At 43.9% G+C, this 13837-nt stretch overlaps 1 protein-coding gene across 1 annotated transcript; it reads right to left on the bottom strand.

Moving 5' to 3' along the window:
• Window positions 1-2969: 2969 nt before the first annotated feature.
• Window positions 2970-3918, bottom strand: LOC119355788 (ferredoxin-thioredoxin reductase, variable chain-like). The gene has a single exon (XM_037622664.1). The coding sequence runs from the start codon at window positions 3741-3743 to the stop codon at window positions 3270-3272; it is 474 nt and encodes a 157-aa protein (XP_037478561.1). The 5' UTR covers window positions 3744-3918; the 3' UTR covers window positions 2970-3269.
• Window positions 3919-13837: the final 9919 nt, after the last annotated feature.

Below are 13837 nucleotides of genomic sequence, written 5' to 3'. Positions count from 1 at the left end.
AGAGATGAATGTTGATACAGGCCAGGCCCTGGATGGGTCAAGTCAAATAGTAGCGCCAGTTTTGTGGAGGACACCACTGCTGCTTTATGGGATGCGGTGATCAACGGACTGCAATGGCCTCAAATCCCTGACTGTGCAGGTGCAGAGCTAGCTGAGGCAGTGGCGTGCTAGGAATAGGATGGTGTTAAACTTGCCTTAACCTCGTCCCAGCTGCCTATCATTATCGAGAGGGGCTGCGCTGCCCCTGTGTCTGAGAGGTGGTGAACGCAAGAGGTAGCAGATCTCAAATTGGTCAAATTGGTGCTAGTATTACCAGGCTCGATGTCAACCAGGTGTCATCTGATTAACTAAATCAGCCAAAAACAATCGAAGAATGCTAGGTCAACGGATCAAGCAGCAATGACCTCCGTTGAGATCTGTCGCAGATTGTTTTCCACTAAAGAATATGCATCGAAATAGATACAGAATTGGAGTGCAGTACAAAGGTTATAATTCATACCGCAACTCACACAACCCAACATGAAAGATGAAACAAAGGAAGACATTTTACCAAGTCTCTTCCGACATTTTACTCAAGCTGGAATTAATACAATAGAAGCATCAAGAAACAAATCCAGACAACATCACATATGAGTACGATTCTCCCCACCAAATCCTGTCAAAGAAAAATACAATTCTCCCCACCAAAAAGAGCAAGTACCATTAAAGCAAAGATTGCAAAACCGCTGAATGCCCTAGCACATCATGCATTGAAGTAGAAGCAGTATTCAAGCATTTGTCAAGATGGACAAATAAAACTGAAAAAATATTTTCAAGTGCAAACACTTGAAGAAGAGAATTTAGTTCCCAGGTCGGACAGAGCCGCCTGAACCAATCGATTGATTGAATAATAAAGAGGAGCGCATGGGCATTGAACTACATTCGCAAAACATACCGAAATGTAACACTTACTTGGCCTGGATTAGGAAATTATGAAAACTCTTACATTGACATTATCAACATTGTTGCAGTAAAGTGCCACTTCACAATGCTAATTTGTTTATCCGAAAACTGAAGCACAAATGCACAAGCACAACCCAGATAAACTTTCAAGGACTGTCGGTCACAATTAAACAAGGCCTGATTAATCTCGATGCATGACGCAACAATTAAAGGCATTATATGTTGACTTAAACTGGAGATGGGTAGAACAAAGCGCTGGCTGTGACTGTAATGCTTTGAGTAGCTAAGAGATGGAGTTGACCTGAAAAGGGGGATAGCAGAGAGATGGAGAAAAAGAGGAGTTAAATTCAGATTGCTATGTGCTGCATTGCACGAAATCTGCACACTAGGCGAAATCACTGTCACTCGGGGCAATACCAGGTTGGACTCGGGCCTGTGGATTATTTTTTCAGTTTCAGCAGCTGAGCAGTGCAAGGTAGATAGCATAGGTGTTAAGTATATAATTAGATAACTTGAATAGTTCAAGGGCATTATGTATGCTTGTTCCCCTTTCTTAAAAATGATCGGTATTTAGTCGAACTGTAAAATCATAGGCAAAAAGTGAAGAATCAGCACTAGTCGCTTCATGGCCCTATTTCCAAGATAAACTTACAATAAGATTTCCTACTCATAGATTCCAACATCACACTGTTTATTCACGAAACAAGAAGCCAGGCACAATACACACACTTTGATGGCTTGAGATCAAAGTTCTTATTTGATACTGAACCTCAAATATTATGGTTTGTTTAACAGAACAGAAACTTCAGCACCCTTATATATTGGTCAAGAGCTTGGCCAATACTAACACACTCATGGTAGGCCTGGGAAAAACCAGAACCCTTATGCTACCAGTATGTTGAGTTTAGATAATATAGCAAGTAGAATGAAATACATAGGTAAGGACTAGAGAGTGCATATATTACAAACTCATCTCTGAGTGTTAACTCAAATCGTTACATATGCCCACCTGGATGTGATTTGGGTGGATGGATTTGAAAAGGTATATGAGGGTCACAGAAAGCTACATTTTGCGAACAACTCCTACCTCACATCGCTCGAAATATGAACAATCAACTACTCAAATGAGGAGTTAGCAATGACGTACTAGTTTGCACTAGATATCCCCCGTGGATGGAAGGACAAGAGCTTAAACAACATGAAGGCCTTAAATTCAGACTGAGCACATAACAATCATAGCATTTACTCTTTGCGCGCGTGAACTGGACAAGGTTTAAATCTCTGGAAGATTATTAACACTAAGCTGAAAATATATATTGCAGTAAGGAGCGACATGTATCAAGAAAGAATAGAGCCTACAGTGTGTACTGTTTTTTTCTTTTTCTTTATGTTTGTGCTAGCTCGGGGTACCATCCTGAAGGTCCGTGTGAAAATAATTTGCATATATCTCATCAACGCTGTTCAGAAAGCTTTCTGTCAATGTCTTCAATTTCATCTTGTTAGCAAGACAGCTTCTTTTATAATTTGGGTTTGGAAAGCTAACCTAAAAGTGCCTTAGAAAGTGGGATCACCGTATATTCAGTTTTAACAGCTACAATATGCATTCAAATAAGCAATTAATTTTGTTCAGCATGCAGAAAATTTTGACATATTTTCCAGTCAAATCAGATAAAGTTATGCCTGCCCATGGATTAACATAGTGAATCAGATAAAATTTCGACACACTAAACTTCATCAGAAGATATCAACATGGTGAAGGCTCTTGATCCCAAAGTAAAGGATTAAGGGGGCAGTTTTAGTAGAACTAGCATATTCAATTGGCAGCGTACCATCCATTTTCAGTGATTTTCATGATACTTTGAATGATTCAGAGTGTTCCATAGTGCCTACATATTCCCTTAAATAATGATTCAGTGCAGGAGTACATGTTGAATTCAGTATACCAGTATATGATATCTTCTGCTCCTATTAAGCACATACTTACCACCCTTTAGACAGATCGGTATCCATCGTTAACTCATTACCACTGACTCCTCTCGAACAATATCTTTTCTTGAAAGAGTAAACAGATAAAACTATTGAACACAACAACAGATACAGCAGTATAATTGCTTTGGTTCATAATCTTCATCATCTCGAACAACTCTCACATCTGAAAATTTAGATGTTGAGCACTGGGCAGGAGAGTGAGGAGCACAGGAGACATGACAAGTAAACAAACATCAACTTACTTGACATCTCGTCGCCCCTCTTCAGTCTCCTCTCTAATGTACATATGCTGCATCCGCCCCCAAGCGCGCATTATTTTACAGACAAACAGAGGGATCCTATTCGTCTCTGACGAACTCGAACTCGTCCTCCCGGAGGTGAGCGAAGAACCGGACCGGCTTGTCCTGTCCGTCGAGCTTCAGCTCGAACTCCACCCGGAAAGGGCGATTGGCCGTGATGCGCTTGCCCTTCCAGACACCGACATACTGTTTGACCACACCTTCCATGCCGCGGAGGTCCAGGTCCGGCGCCTTGGGGACGTGGTAGACGCGGACCGGCGCCGTGACGCACACGCGCTTGCCGAGCTTGGGCGCCGCCGCGGCCTCCTCGTCCGCCACGTCGGGGGACGGGGACGGGGACACGCTGCTGACGGCGACCTGGCGCGCGGTGCGGAGGCCCGCGCGGCACCGCGGTGGCGCGAGGCAGCGCGCGGCCGTGGGATTTGGAGGGAGGGGTCGGCGGAGGAGGAACGAGGAGGAGGTGGAAGGGGACGCCGCGGCGGTGGCGGTGGCGGTGGCGGTGGCGGTTGCCATCGGGGAGGTTGGTGTGCTCGCGGGCGTGTGGGGAATTGCGTCGAGCAGGCGGTGTGCACGTGAAGGTGAGATACGCGGCGCCGAAGGTGGAGGAAGTGATGGCGATTCGGGAGAGGCGTGGAAATTCTCGCGAGGTGTGGTTGGTTTGTCAGATGATGAAAAAGGAAAAGCTATGCGCTAGTGACCCCTACACATTCCAAGGGACATCTGATCATCACGGCGGGTTGTGGCAGGACCAGGCGGGTTGTGCCGCTCAGGCAATCTCCTTTTGACACATTCACATTGGATCAACATGGTCCAGCCCATTTACAGCGAGACACGCATCCACCGTGAAATGTCCAGGAATTTAAAAAATGTTTTTATTCTTTTAATTTTATTTATTTATTCCAAACGTTCCTGGTTTGCAATTTGTTCAGAAATTCCAAAAAGTTCAGAATTACAAATTTGTTCGCTTATTTTACTAGAAATGTATGGAAAATCATGAAAAAACTTTAATTTCAGATTTTTCAAAGGGTCACGTCGCATTCTATGTTTTTGTTAAAAAATTCACAAAATGATCGTGAATTTCAAAAAAGTTCTTGCTTTCAAAATATGTTCACAAACATTTTAACATAAGCTCGAGAAATATGTTCTCTAAATATGTTCGAGGCATTTGAAAAAAATGTTCTCATTTCTAAAAAAATCATAAGCTCGAGAAATGTTCCCTAATTTCAAAAAAATGTTCCAGCTTTTCCAAACATTTTAACATATTCAAAAAAATTCATATTTTTGGAAATTTATAAAAAGTGCGCTTTGAATATATTGTTTGTAACTTCGAAAAATGTTCGTGTTTTGAAAAAAATGTTTGCGTTTTCAGTTTTGTTCACAACTTCAAAAATATTGAGGACTCAAACATGTTCTAGCTTCTCCAAATATGTTCATATATTCAAAAAAATGATCATGTTTTAAAATTTTGTGTGTAAATTCAAAATATGTTCGGGGAATTTTCGAAAAATGTTTGCATTTTGAAAACGCTTTTCATAATTTCGAATTCAAATTTCGTTCCTATTTTTCAGAAAACGTATGTGTAGTTTAAAAGATTGTTTGTAATTTCAAAAATTGTTCTCATTTCCAAATTTGCTCCTTTTATCAAGAAAAGTTTGAGAAGCCCAAAAGTGCTCACGTTTTCAGGAAATGAGTGAGTTTTCAAAATTTTGTTCATAAATTAGTAAATATTCACGTTTCAGAAAGTATTTACAATTTTTTGAAAAGAAATTGACGTTTAAAATTTCTACTTCTTAAAAATTTGTTGTGACTTATAGTTCATATGCACCGGGCTGCTATTTTAGTTACAATTTACAGTGGCTAACGATTTTAGTTCACTATCATCAGGTCATTTAGATTTTTGCCGATGTCGTTTCATTCTTTAACAACCACGTTGTATATCTAGAAGAGGACCTTGTCCGTTCCGAGCAGCTAGCACAGCGCGCCCACCACAAAGTAGTCTCGGGTTCGAATCCCAATTCCGGTTTGCTACTATTTGAAGTTTTTTCACTCGCGAAGTGCCACTGCATAACGGGGCGGCCCTAGCGAGCCGCGCCCTGTGTTGGGGAACGCGACAGAAAACGAAAATTTTCGGTATAGCGAGCACGCCCAGGACCACCATGAAGACTGCATACAAGATTTGATCTGTTCCGTACCGACTCGAAGCGCAGCAGAAGAAGAGTCGGTGGAGATCGTTGGTGCAGATCCCCGTAGCTAGGATTGACCCTCGAAACTCGAACGGAGACTCAGACAGCCCTTCGGGAGGACACTCGAACAGCCCCTCGGGCAAAAGACCGAAACTACGACCTCTCTACGGGGTTGCACACATACGGTGCCAGCTATCCGGCAGGGCTTCGCCGTCCAGAACTAGTTCCTGCCGGAACCCAGACAGCCTTACGGCTCTACGAAACTCTTTTCGTGGGAGGGAGAGAAGAAGCCAGATAATGCATGGCATGTGTATGAGAGCAAGGGGATGAGCTTTGGGCTGCCCACTCCTCCTCTATTTATAGGAAAGCCAAGGGGTAGGGATGGCCCACAAAAACCCAAAATGCCCATGCAAATGTCACACATGAAGGGCATAATGGGGAGGGAAGTGGAGCTCCATGGAGCCCCACACATGTGGCCGGCCAACCCCCTTGGGGGCCCCATGAGGAGCATGCTTGGCCCCCAAGCCCTTCTAGAAGCCTTTTGGAAATATCCCAAAAGGTGACTCACCATAAAATATCCCAAACAGCACTTTCACTATTCATGACGACATTTTTCAGCGTCCGTTCGAACTGAAAATATTTATGTGGGCTTAGAACATTTCCAGTACCCACCATAGTAATTTTCAACACGTTCCGAAACAATTCAGGTTTTAGTGTTTTTCATCTGCGAAACGCATCTGAAGTGGCTCCGGCAGCTCCAGAACATTTCCGGTTTTTATCTCAGAAAATTCCAAAAAGCTTCCAGAATGATTCTGGTACCCTCCAAGAATTATCAGGCATTTGCCGAAACCCATTTGACTTAATGGTATATCCCGAAACAACTTTTCGGTATCATTGAAACTCATCCGATGACCTCTCTCTGCGGTACGATTCCGCTGTCCGAAACTTTTCCGGTGTCCGAAACTTTTTCGGTGATTTTCTCTCAGACTCCTTGTCTAGTATTCAGCAGATAGATGACCCTTAAGCGTGTGACCCTATAGGTTCGGTGAAGTATACACATGACCTGGAACCTCTTCCGATCAATGATCAACATCGGAGCCGTGGACACCCGTATTGACCCCTATACCCACACGAATGAATATTCGAGTGAACCTCCAGTTGCCTTGAGCTATTCCTGTTGCTTCGCGATATGTCACAAACACCTGAGGTGAGATTTATTGCATTCCTGTGGATCAACAATTTGTCCACCATGCAAGTTACCTCGTTACCGGTTTTGTTCTCTTTTCTCGTTTCCATGTTCCGGCATCCCAGTGGTCAAATCACAATGTGTCTGGCCAGACGATGATGGATACCGTTACACCGAGAGGGCCCGAGTATATCTCTCCATCGTCGGAGGAGCAAATCCCAATCTTGAGCTATCTCGTTACTTGCCATACTTTTCCGTGAACCCGTAAGCCGCCGTAATAGCCACCCAGTTACGGATGACGTTTAACATACCCCAAAGTTCACGAAGCAAGTATGAAGGAACTCGATACTCTCATGGTCTAAGGAATTATGCAAACATTGACTTCTCTGTGTTATTAACCATTAACTTGTGACAAATGTATCTCATAGCATAACATCAAATGGGTCGATACAACACAAGTGTTCTACTAATAATTGTGCCCTCAAAATTGCCAGCATAGTCATGCCCATGATCAGGAAAACAGGATCATCATGCAATACTTGAGCCAGTCATACAGGCTTGACTAGGAATACATTTTACCGTTTATTATCCCACACGTGCACATGAGTTTCCCTCCAAGCCTCGTTTTATTTGCAGACTCGAGAATCATTGCAGTTATAGCATGGAACATAAACCTTCATTACAAACCAGGAGATACAAAATAACTGATATTACTGCCTCTAGGGCATATCTCCTACAGACTCCCACTTGCACTAGAGTCATAATCCAGTTACATGGCTTCCCTAACACCAATGGCTATCCGGTGTTGCTCATGCTTTGCTCGTGGTAGAGGCTTTGTCATCGGGTCTGACACATTCAGATCCGTGTGAACTTTGCGTACTTTCACTAAACCCTCTTCGACATGATGTCAAATGAGTTTATATTTGCGTTGAATATGTCTTGTCTTATGGTGCGAACTTGGCTCCCTTGCCTGAGCCACGGCGCCACTATTATCACAATAGATCTCCACCGGGTCCTGGGCACTAGGAACCACACCAAGGTCTTCAAGAAATTGCTTGATCCATACCGCCTCCTTGGAGGCTTCTGAAGCAGCAACATACTCCGCCTCCGTCGTAGAATCCACCACAGTCTTTTGTTTGGAACTTTTCCAATCTACTGCGCCACCGTTCAGAATGAAAACATAGCCTGATTGAGATTTGAAGTCATCTGGGTCAGTCATGAAGCCTGCATCAGTGTAACCACTTACAATGAGGTCTTCATCACCTCCATACACAAGGAGTAAATCCTTGGTCCTTCTGAGGTACTTAAGAATACCCTTGACTGCGGCCCAGTGTTCCAATCCTGGATCACTTTGGTACCGACTGCTAACACTTAGTGCATAGGAAACATCCGGTCTTGTACATAGCATGGCATACATAATAGAACCAACTGCCGAGGCATATGGAACATCATTCATTTGCACTCGCTCGTCGAGAGTCCGAGGACACTGATTCTTGCAAAGCACTGTGCCAGGTGACATGGGGAGAAGGCCCTTCTTGGAGTTCTCCATGTTGAACCTTTTCAACCCCTTGTCAATGTACGTGCTTTGGCTAAGCGCTATCAGGCGTTTTGATCTATCTCTATAGATTCTGATGCCCAATACATATGCCGCTTTGCCTAAGTCTTTCATTGAAAACCTCTTTTGCAATGAGTCTTTTATTTCGCTAAGAAAATTCACGTCATTTCCAATCAACAATATGTCATCCACATACAAGATTAGAAATGCTTTTGCGCTCCCACTAAACTTCTTGTAAACACAAGATTCTTCGTCATTCCTGATGAAGCCAAACTCTTTGACCACTTCATCAAAACGAATGTTCCAGCTCCTTGATGCTTGCTTCAGACCATAAATGGCTTTCTAAAGTTTGCATACCTTTCCAGCATCCTCATGAATGACAAAACCTTCTGGCTGTATCATGTATACATCCTCTTTGAGGTTTCCATTTAGGAAAGCCGTTTTGACATCCATCTGCCATATTTCATAGTCGAAATAAGCAGCAATTGCTAGCAATATCCGAACAGACCTAAGCATAGCTACGGGCGAGAAAGTCTCGTCGTAGTCCACTCCTGGAACTTGCGTGAACCCTTTCGCGACAAGTCTAGCTTTGTGGATAGTAATGTTACCATCCGCGTCCGTCTTTCTTTTGAAAATCCATTTACAACCAATCGACTTTACGCCTTCAGGAAGTTCCTCCAAGTTCCAAACTTGGTTTTCATACATGGATTCCATTTCAGATCTCATGGATTTGTGCCATTCTTTTGAGCTGGGCCCCGCCATCGCTTCCTTGTAGTGCGCAGGTTCATCGTCTTCAAGAATGAAGATATCGTTATGAAACCACTCAGGTGGCTGGATAGCCCTACCTGATTTGTGCGGTTCAGTTACAACATTGTCTGAAGTCTCCGCATCACATGCGACAACTTCCGGATCGGTTGTAGGGATAATTAGCGGAATTTCTTCCGGTTCCTTAGCCATATCAACGGTTGCCGAAGATTCACTAATCTCATTAAGTTGTACTGTCCTCCCACTCACTTCTTTAGTGAGAAACTCTTTCTCAAGAAAGACTCCATGTTTTGCAACAAACACTTTGTTCTCGGAGGCGTGGTAAAAAGAATGCCCGACTGTCTCCTTGGGCTAACCTACAAAGTAACATTTGTCTGATTTGGGATCAAGTTTGCTTGGCTGTAAATGCTTTACATAAGCTTCACAACCCCAAACTTTGAAAAACGACAGGTCGGGTTTCTTCCCGTGCCACATCTCATGTGGTGTCGTCTCAACAGATTTAGACGGTGCTTTGTTTAGTGTGTGAGCAGCAGTAAGTAGTGTGTGACCCCAAAAAGATATCAGAAGATTTGTAAGAGACATCATCGACCTTACCATGTCTAACAAGGTTCGGTTACGTCGTACCGATACTCCGTTTCTTTGTGGAGTTCCGGGAGGCGTAAGTTGTGAAACGATTCCACGGTCACTCAGATGTTGGCCAAACTCATGACTAAGATACTCGCCTCCGTGATCAGACCGCAGAAACTTAATCTTTTTGTCACGATGATTTTCTACCTCATTCTGAAATTCTTTAAACTTTTCAAAGGTTTCTGACTTATGCTTCATTAAGTAGATATATCCATACCGACTTAAATCATCAGTAAAAGTCACGAAGTAGAAATACCCACCCCGTGCGGCTGTGTTTATTGGACCACATACATCACTATGTATTATTCCCAATAATTCATCCGCCCGTTCAGGATGACCCGTGAACGGCATCTTGGTCATTTTCCCCATCAAGCAAGCTTTACATGTGTCAAATGATTCAAAATCAAAGGACGGTAAAACTCCATTTTTATGGAGTCTTTGCATGCGTTTCTTTCCGATGTGGCCAAGCCGACAGTGCCACAAGAAAGTGGTGGTGGTATCAGCCTTCTTAAGGCGTTTAGCATTCACGTTAAAGACATCATTTCCACATTCAAGATTTAGTATGAAAAGGCCCCCAACAATGGGTGCAAATCCATAAAACATATCCTTACAATAAAGTGAACAACCATTGTTCTCAGACTTGTACGAATACCCATCATGTACTAAACATGATCCGGAGATAATGTTTCTACACAACAGTGGAACAAAATAGCAGTTACTTAGTTCTAAGATAAATCCTGAAGGGAGACGTAGAGGCATAGTGCCGACGGCTTGAGCGGCGATCCCAGCGCCGTTCCCGACGCGCATCACGACTTCATTCTTTGCTAGCTTGCGCACCTTCTGAAGCCCCTGTATCGAGTTGCAAATGTGAGCAACCGATCCGGTATCAAATACCCAAGACTTAGAATTTTCGCTAGCAAGCAAAACGTCAATGACATTAACTTGTATAACAATTATACCTTTTCCGGTTTTCCCGGTCTTCTTATCTTCCAGATACTTCTTGCAGTTTCTCTTCCAGTGTCCTGTGCCCTTGCAGTAGAAGCACTCAGTTTCATTCTTGGCTCCGCCCTTAGAGTTGCTTTGGGAGCCGGTCTTACTGACGCCCTTGCCCTTCTTTGGCTTGCCTTTCTTTTTGAAACTGGCGGTTTTATTCACAAGCAACACTTGCTTGCGATTTTTCCGCACTCCTCCTTCTGTAGTTTTCAGCATGGCGAGCACCTCTTCCGGTGTCTTCTCCATCCCTGTCATGTTGTAGTTCATGAAAAAACCGTCGTAAGACGGGGGGGAGTGAAGAAAGCAACATGTCCATCATATGGCCAGGTGGAAGTGGAAATTCCAGGGCTTTAAGCCTTTCAGAATAGCCAATCATTTTGACCACGTGTTCGCCAACTGAACTACCCTTAGCCATCTTGCATTCCATCAAAGCCTTCATGATATCAAATCGTTCAGACTTTGCGGTTTCCTTGTACAGAGCATCCAATTCCCGGATCATATCACGAGGTTTATGGAATTCAAAACGTTTTTGAAGCCCTGGACTCATGCAAGCTAGCATAAGGCACTGCACTAAGTTGTGATCATCATCCTTAGTGGCCCAGACATTTTGTTCATCTTCCGGGGCCTCTGCCGCCGGTTTAGCTGGAAGAGCAGTTTCAAGCATGTACAATTTCTTAGCGCTCCTGAGGACAATCCTCAGGTTACGGACCCAGTCTGCATAGTTGTTTCCAGTCGTAGCTAACTTCTCTTTCTCTAACATCGAGCCTAAGTTGAACGCGGTGTTGCGAGCCATTTGATCTACAACGGAAAACACAAATTTCACTTAGACTTTGTTTATAATGAAATTTGCACTAGTGAATAAACATTTTTATTCTAAAATGCACTCCCACTCAAATCAATATCTCTCAAAATTGATTATGAGTGATTCAAGATCCATGTCTTGATTGTTCGCCATTGGTGTAACACCACTGATGACAAAAATCTTAACCGCTAGGACAACTTGCCAATCACATCACTATATGACTCTTGTTCATCTTTCGATGCGTGTGTTCCGAGCTCATGACGGTCATGCCTGAACATCAAGACAACCAAGTGATCTCGCTGCGAGGTCTCAACTCACCCGCCTCACACTTCTCTAATCGTTCGTACCCGTGTGACACGGCGCACCCCGAAAAGATAGGTGATGTGACGGTGCTACACTTGGGAGAACACTATCTACTTGATATCTTTAAGTGAGAGATCACCCTAATAAAAGCGACTACCGCGCAATCAAGAAGGGTGCATCATAGGGGATAAACATCTCAGGCAATTCATAATTAGCATGATATGGTATAGCCCTTTCTGACGGAGAAGTCTTTCAATTCTTCGTCTTCGACATTTGCGTCGGTGTTCACCTTCGCGAAGATTGCCACCACCTTGTCGATGCACCAGATAATATTGCTATCTCTATAGCTAATAAAATAAGTGCATTACTTAAGGTTGACACACAGGTCATTAAAGTGCAATCATATGGCTCCAGCCATCATGCCGAATCATGACACGCAGGTCATGTTAATTACATCATATAGTCATCTCATACATAATCAAATTGAATATGAGCATTGCTATACCACATCATATGCACATCCTGCAAAACCAAGTTAGACGCCTCTAATCGGTTTATGCAAAATTTTATTTTACGTGGCTTCTAAGGTTTTGACTTAAACCGCAGCTACCAACGTTTTATCATCAAGTATGATTATTCAAGTTGCTATATTAACATCTCGGGGTGTATGAAACACGAGATAATTAAATCTCGAGCCCCATACTAAACTTCGTCATACGCATGACCCCCGTGCAGATCATATCTGCAATGCCCTTTCATCTGCGAATTTCATCTTTCTTTTGACTATGGCAGAACCCAAAGAACTGATAGCACTTCCATGATCAATCAGGATCACGGATTGCCAGAACTTTGTCAAATTCTACCATGCTGTCTCGAGATTGAGCAAACCCAAATTCTAGGGAAGCAACAAGAACGTCGGGTAACTGATTTCATCTGTCACCCGCATAAATAATTTTCGGCAATAGATCTCATCTATTCCAAAATTATATTATGCAATACCCATACATCTCCATGTATTCTGGATCGTAACCTGCATCTACGCATAGCACGACTCTTGATGCCACTGTTGGGGAACGCGACAGAAAACGAAAATTTTCGGTATAGCGAGCACGCCCAGGACCACTATGGAGACTGCATACAAGGTTTGATCTGTTCCGTACCGACTCGAAGCGCAGCGGAAGAAGAGTCGGTGGAGATCGTTGGTGCAGATCCCCGCAGCTAGGATTTACAACCTCCCAACCGCAAGGATGTACTCCCTCGCCGGACAGCCCTTCGGGAGGCGGTCGGACAGTCCCCCGGACGATGTCGCGGACAGCCCTTCGGGAGGACCCTCGAAACTCGAACGGAGACTCGGACAGCCCTTCGGGAGGACACTCGAACAACCCCTCGGGCAAAAGACCGAAACTACGACCTCTCTACGGGGTTGCACACATACGGTGCCAGCTATCTGGCAGGGCTTCACCGTCCAGAACTAGTTCCTGCCGGAACCCAGACAGCCTTACGGCTCTACGAAACTCTTTTCGTGGGAGGGAAAGAAGAAGCCAGATAATGCATGGCATGTGTATGAGAGCAAGGGGATGAGCTTTGGGCTGCCCACTCCTCCTCTATTTATAGAAAAGCCAAGGGGTAGGGATGGCCCACAAAAACCCAAAATGCCCATGCAAATGTCACACATGAAGGGCATAATGGGGAGGGAAGTGGAGCTCCATGGAGCCCCACACATGTGGCCGGCCAACCCCCTTGGGGGCCCCCATGAGGAGCATGCTTGGCCCCCAAGCCCTTCTAGAAGCCTTTTGGAAATATCCCAAAAGGTGACTCACCATAAAATATCCCAAAAAGCACTTTCACTATTCACGACGACATTTTTCAGCGTACGTCCGAACTGAAAATATTTATGTGGGCTTAGAATATTTCCAGTACCCACCATAATAATTTTCAACACCTTCCAAAACAATTCCGGTTTTAGTGATTTTCATCTGCGAAACGCATCTGAAGTGGCTCCGGCAGCTCCGGAACATTTCCGGTTTTTATCTTAGAAAATTCCAAAAAACTTCCAGAATGATTCTGGCACCCTCCAAGAATTATCAGGCATTTCCGAAACCAATTTGACTTAATGGTATATCCTGAAACAACTTTTCGGTATCATTGAAACTCATCCGATGACCTCTCTCTGCGGTACGATTCCGTAGTCCG

This window comes from Triticum dicoccoides, chromosome 2A (assembly GCF_002162155.2).
Source record: "Triticum dicoccoides isolate Atlit2015 ecotype Zavitan chromosome 2A, WEW_v2.0, whole genome shotgun sequence".
Classification (NCBI taxonomy): Eukaryota; Viridiplantae; Streptophyta; class Magnoliopsida; order Poales; family Poaceae; genus Triticum; species Triticum dicoccoides.
The sequence above is the reverse complement of the archived record's forward strand: the minus strand, read 5'-3'. Positions and strand labels throughout refer to the sequence as shown.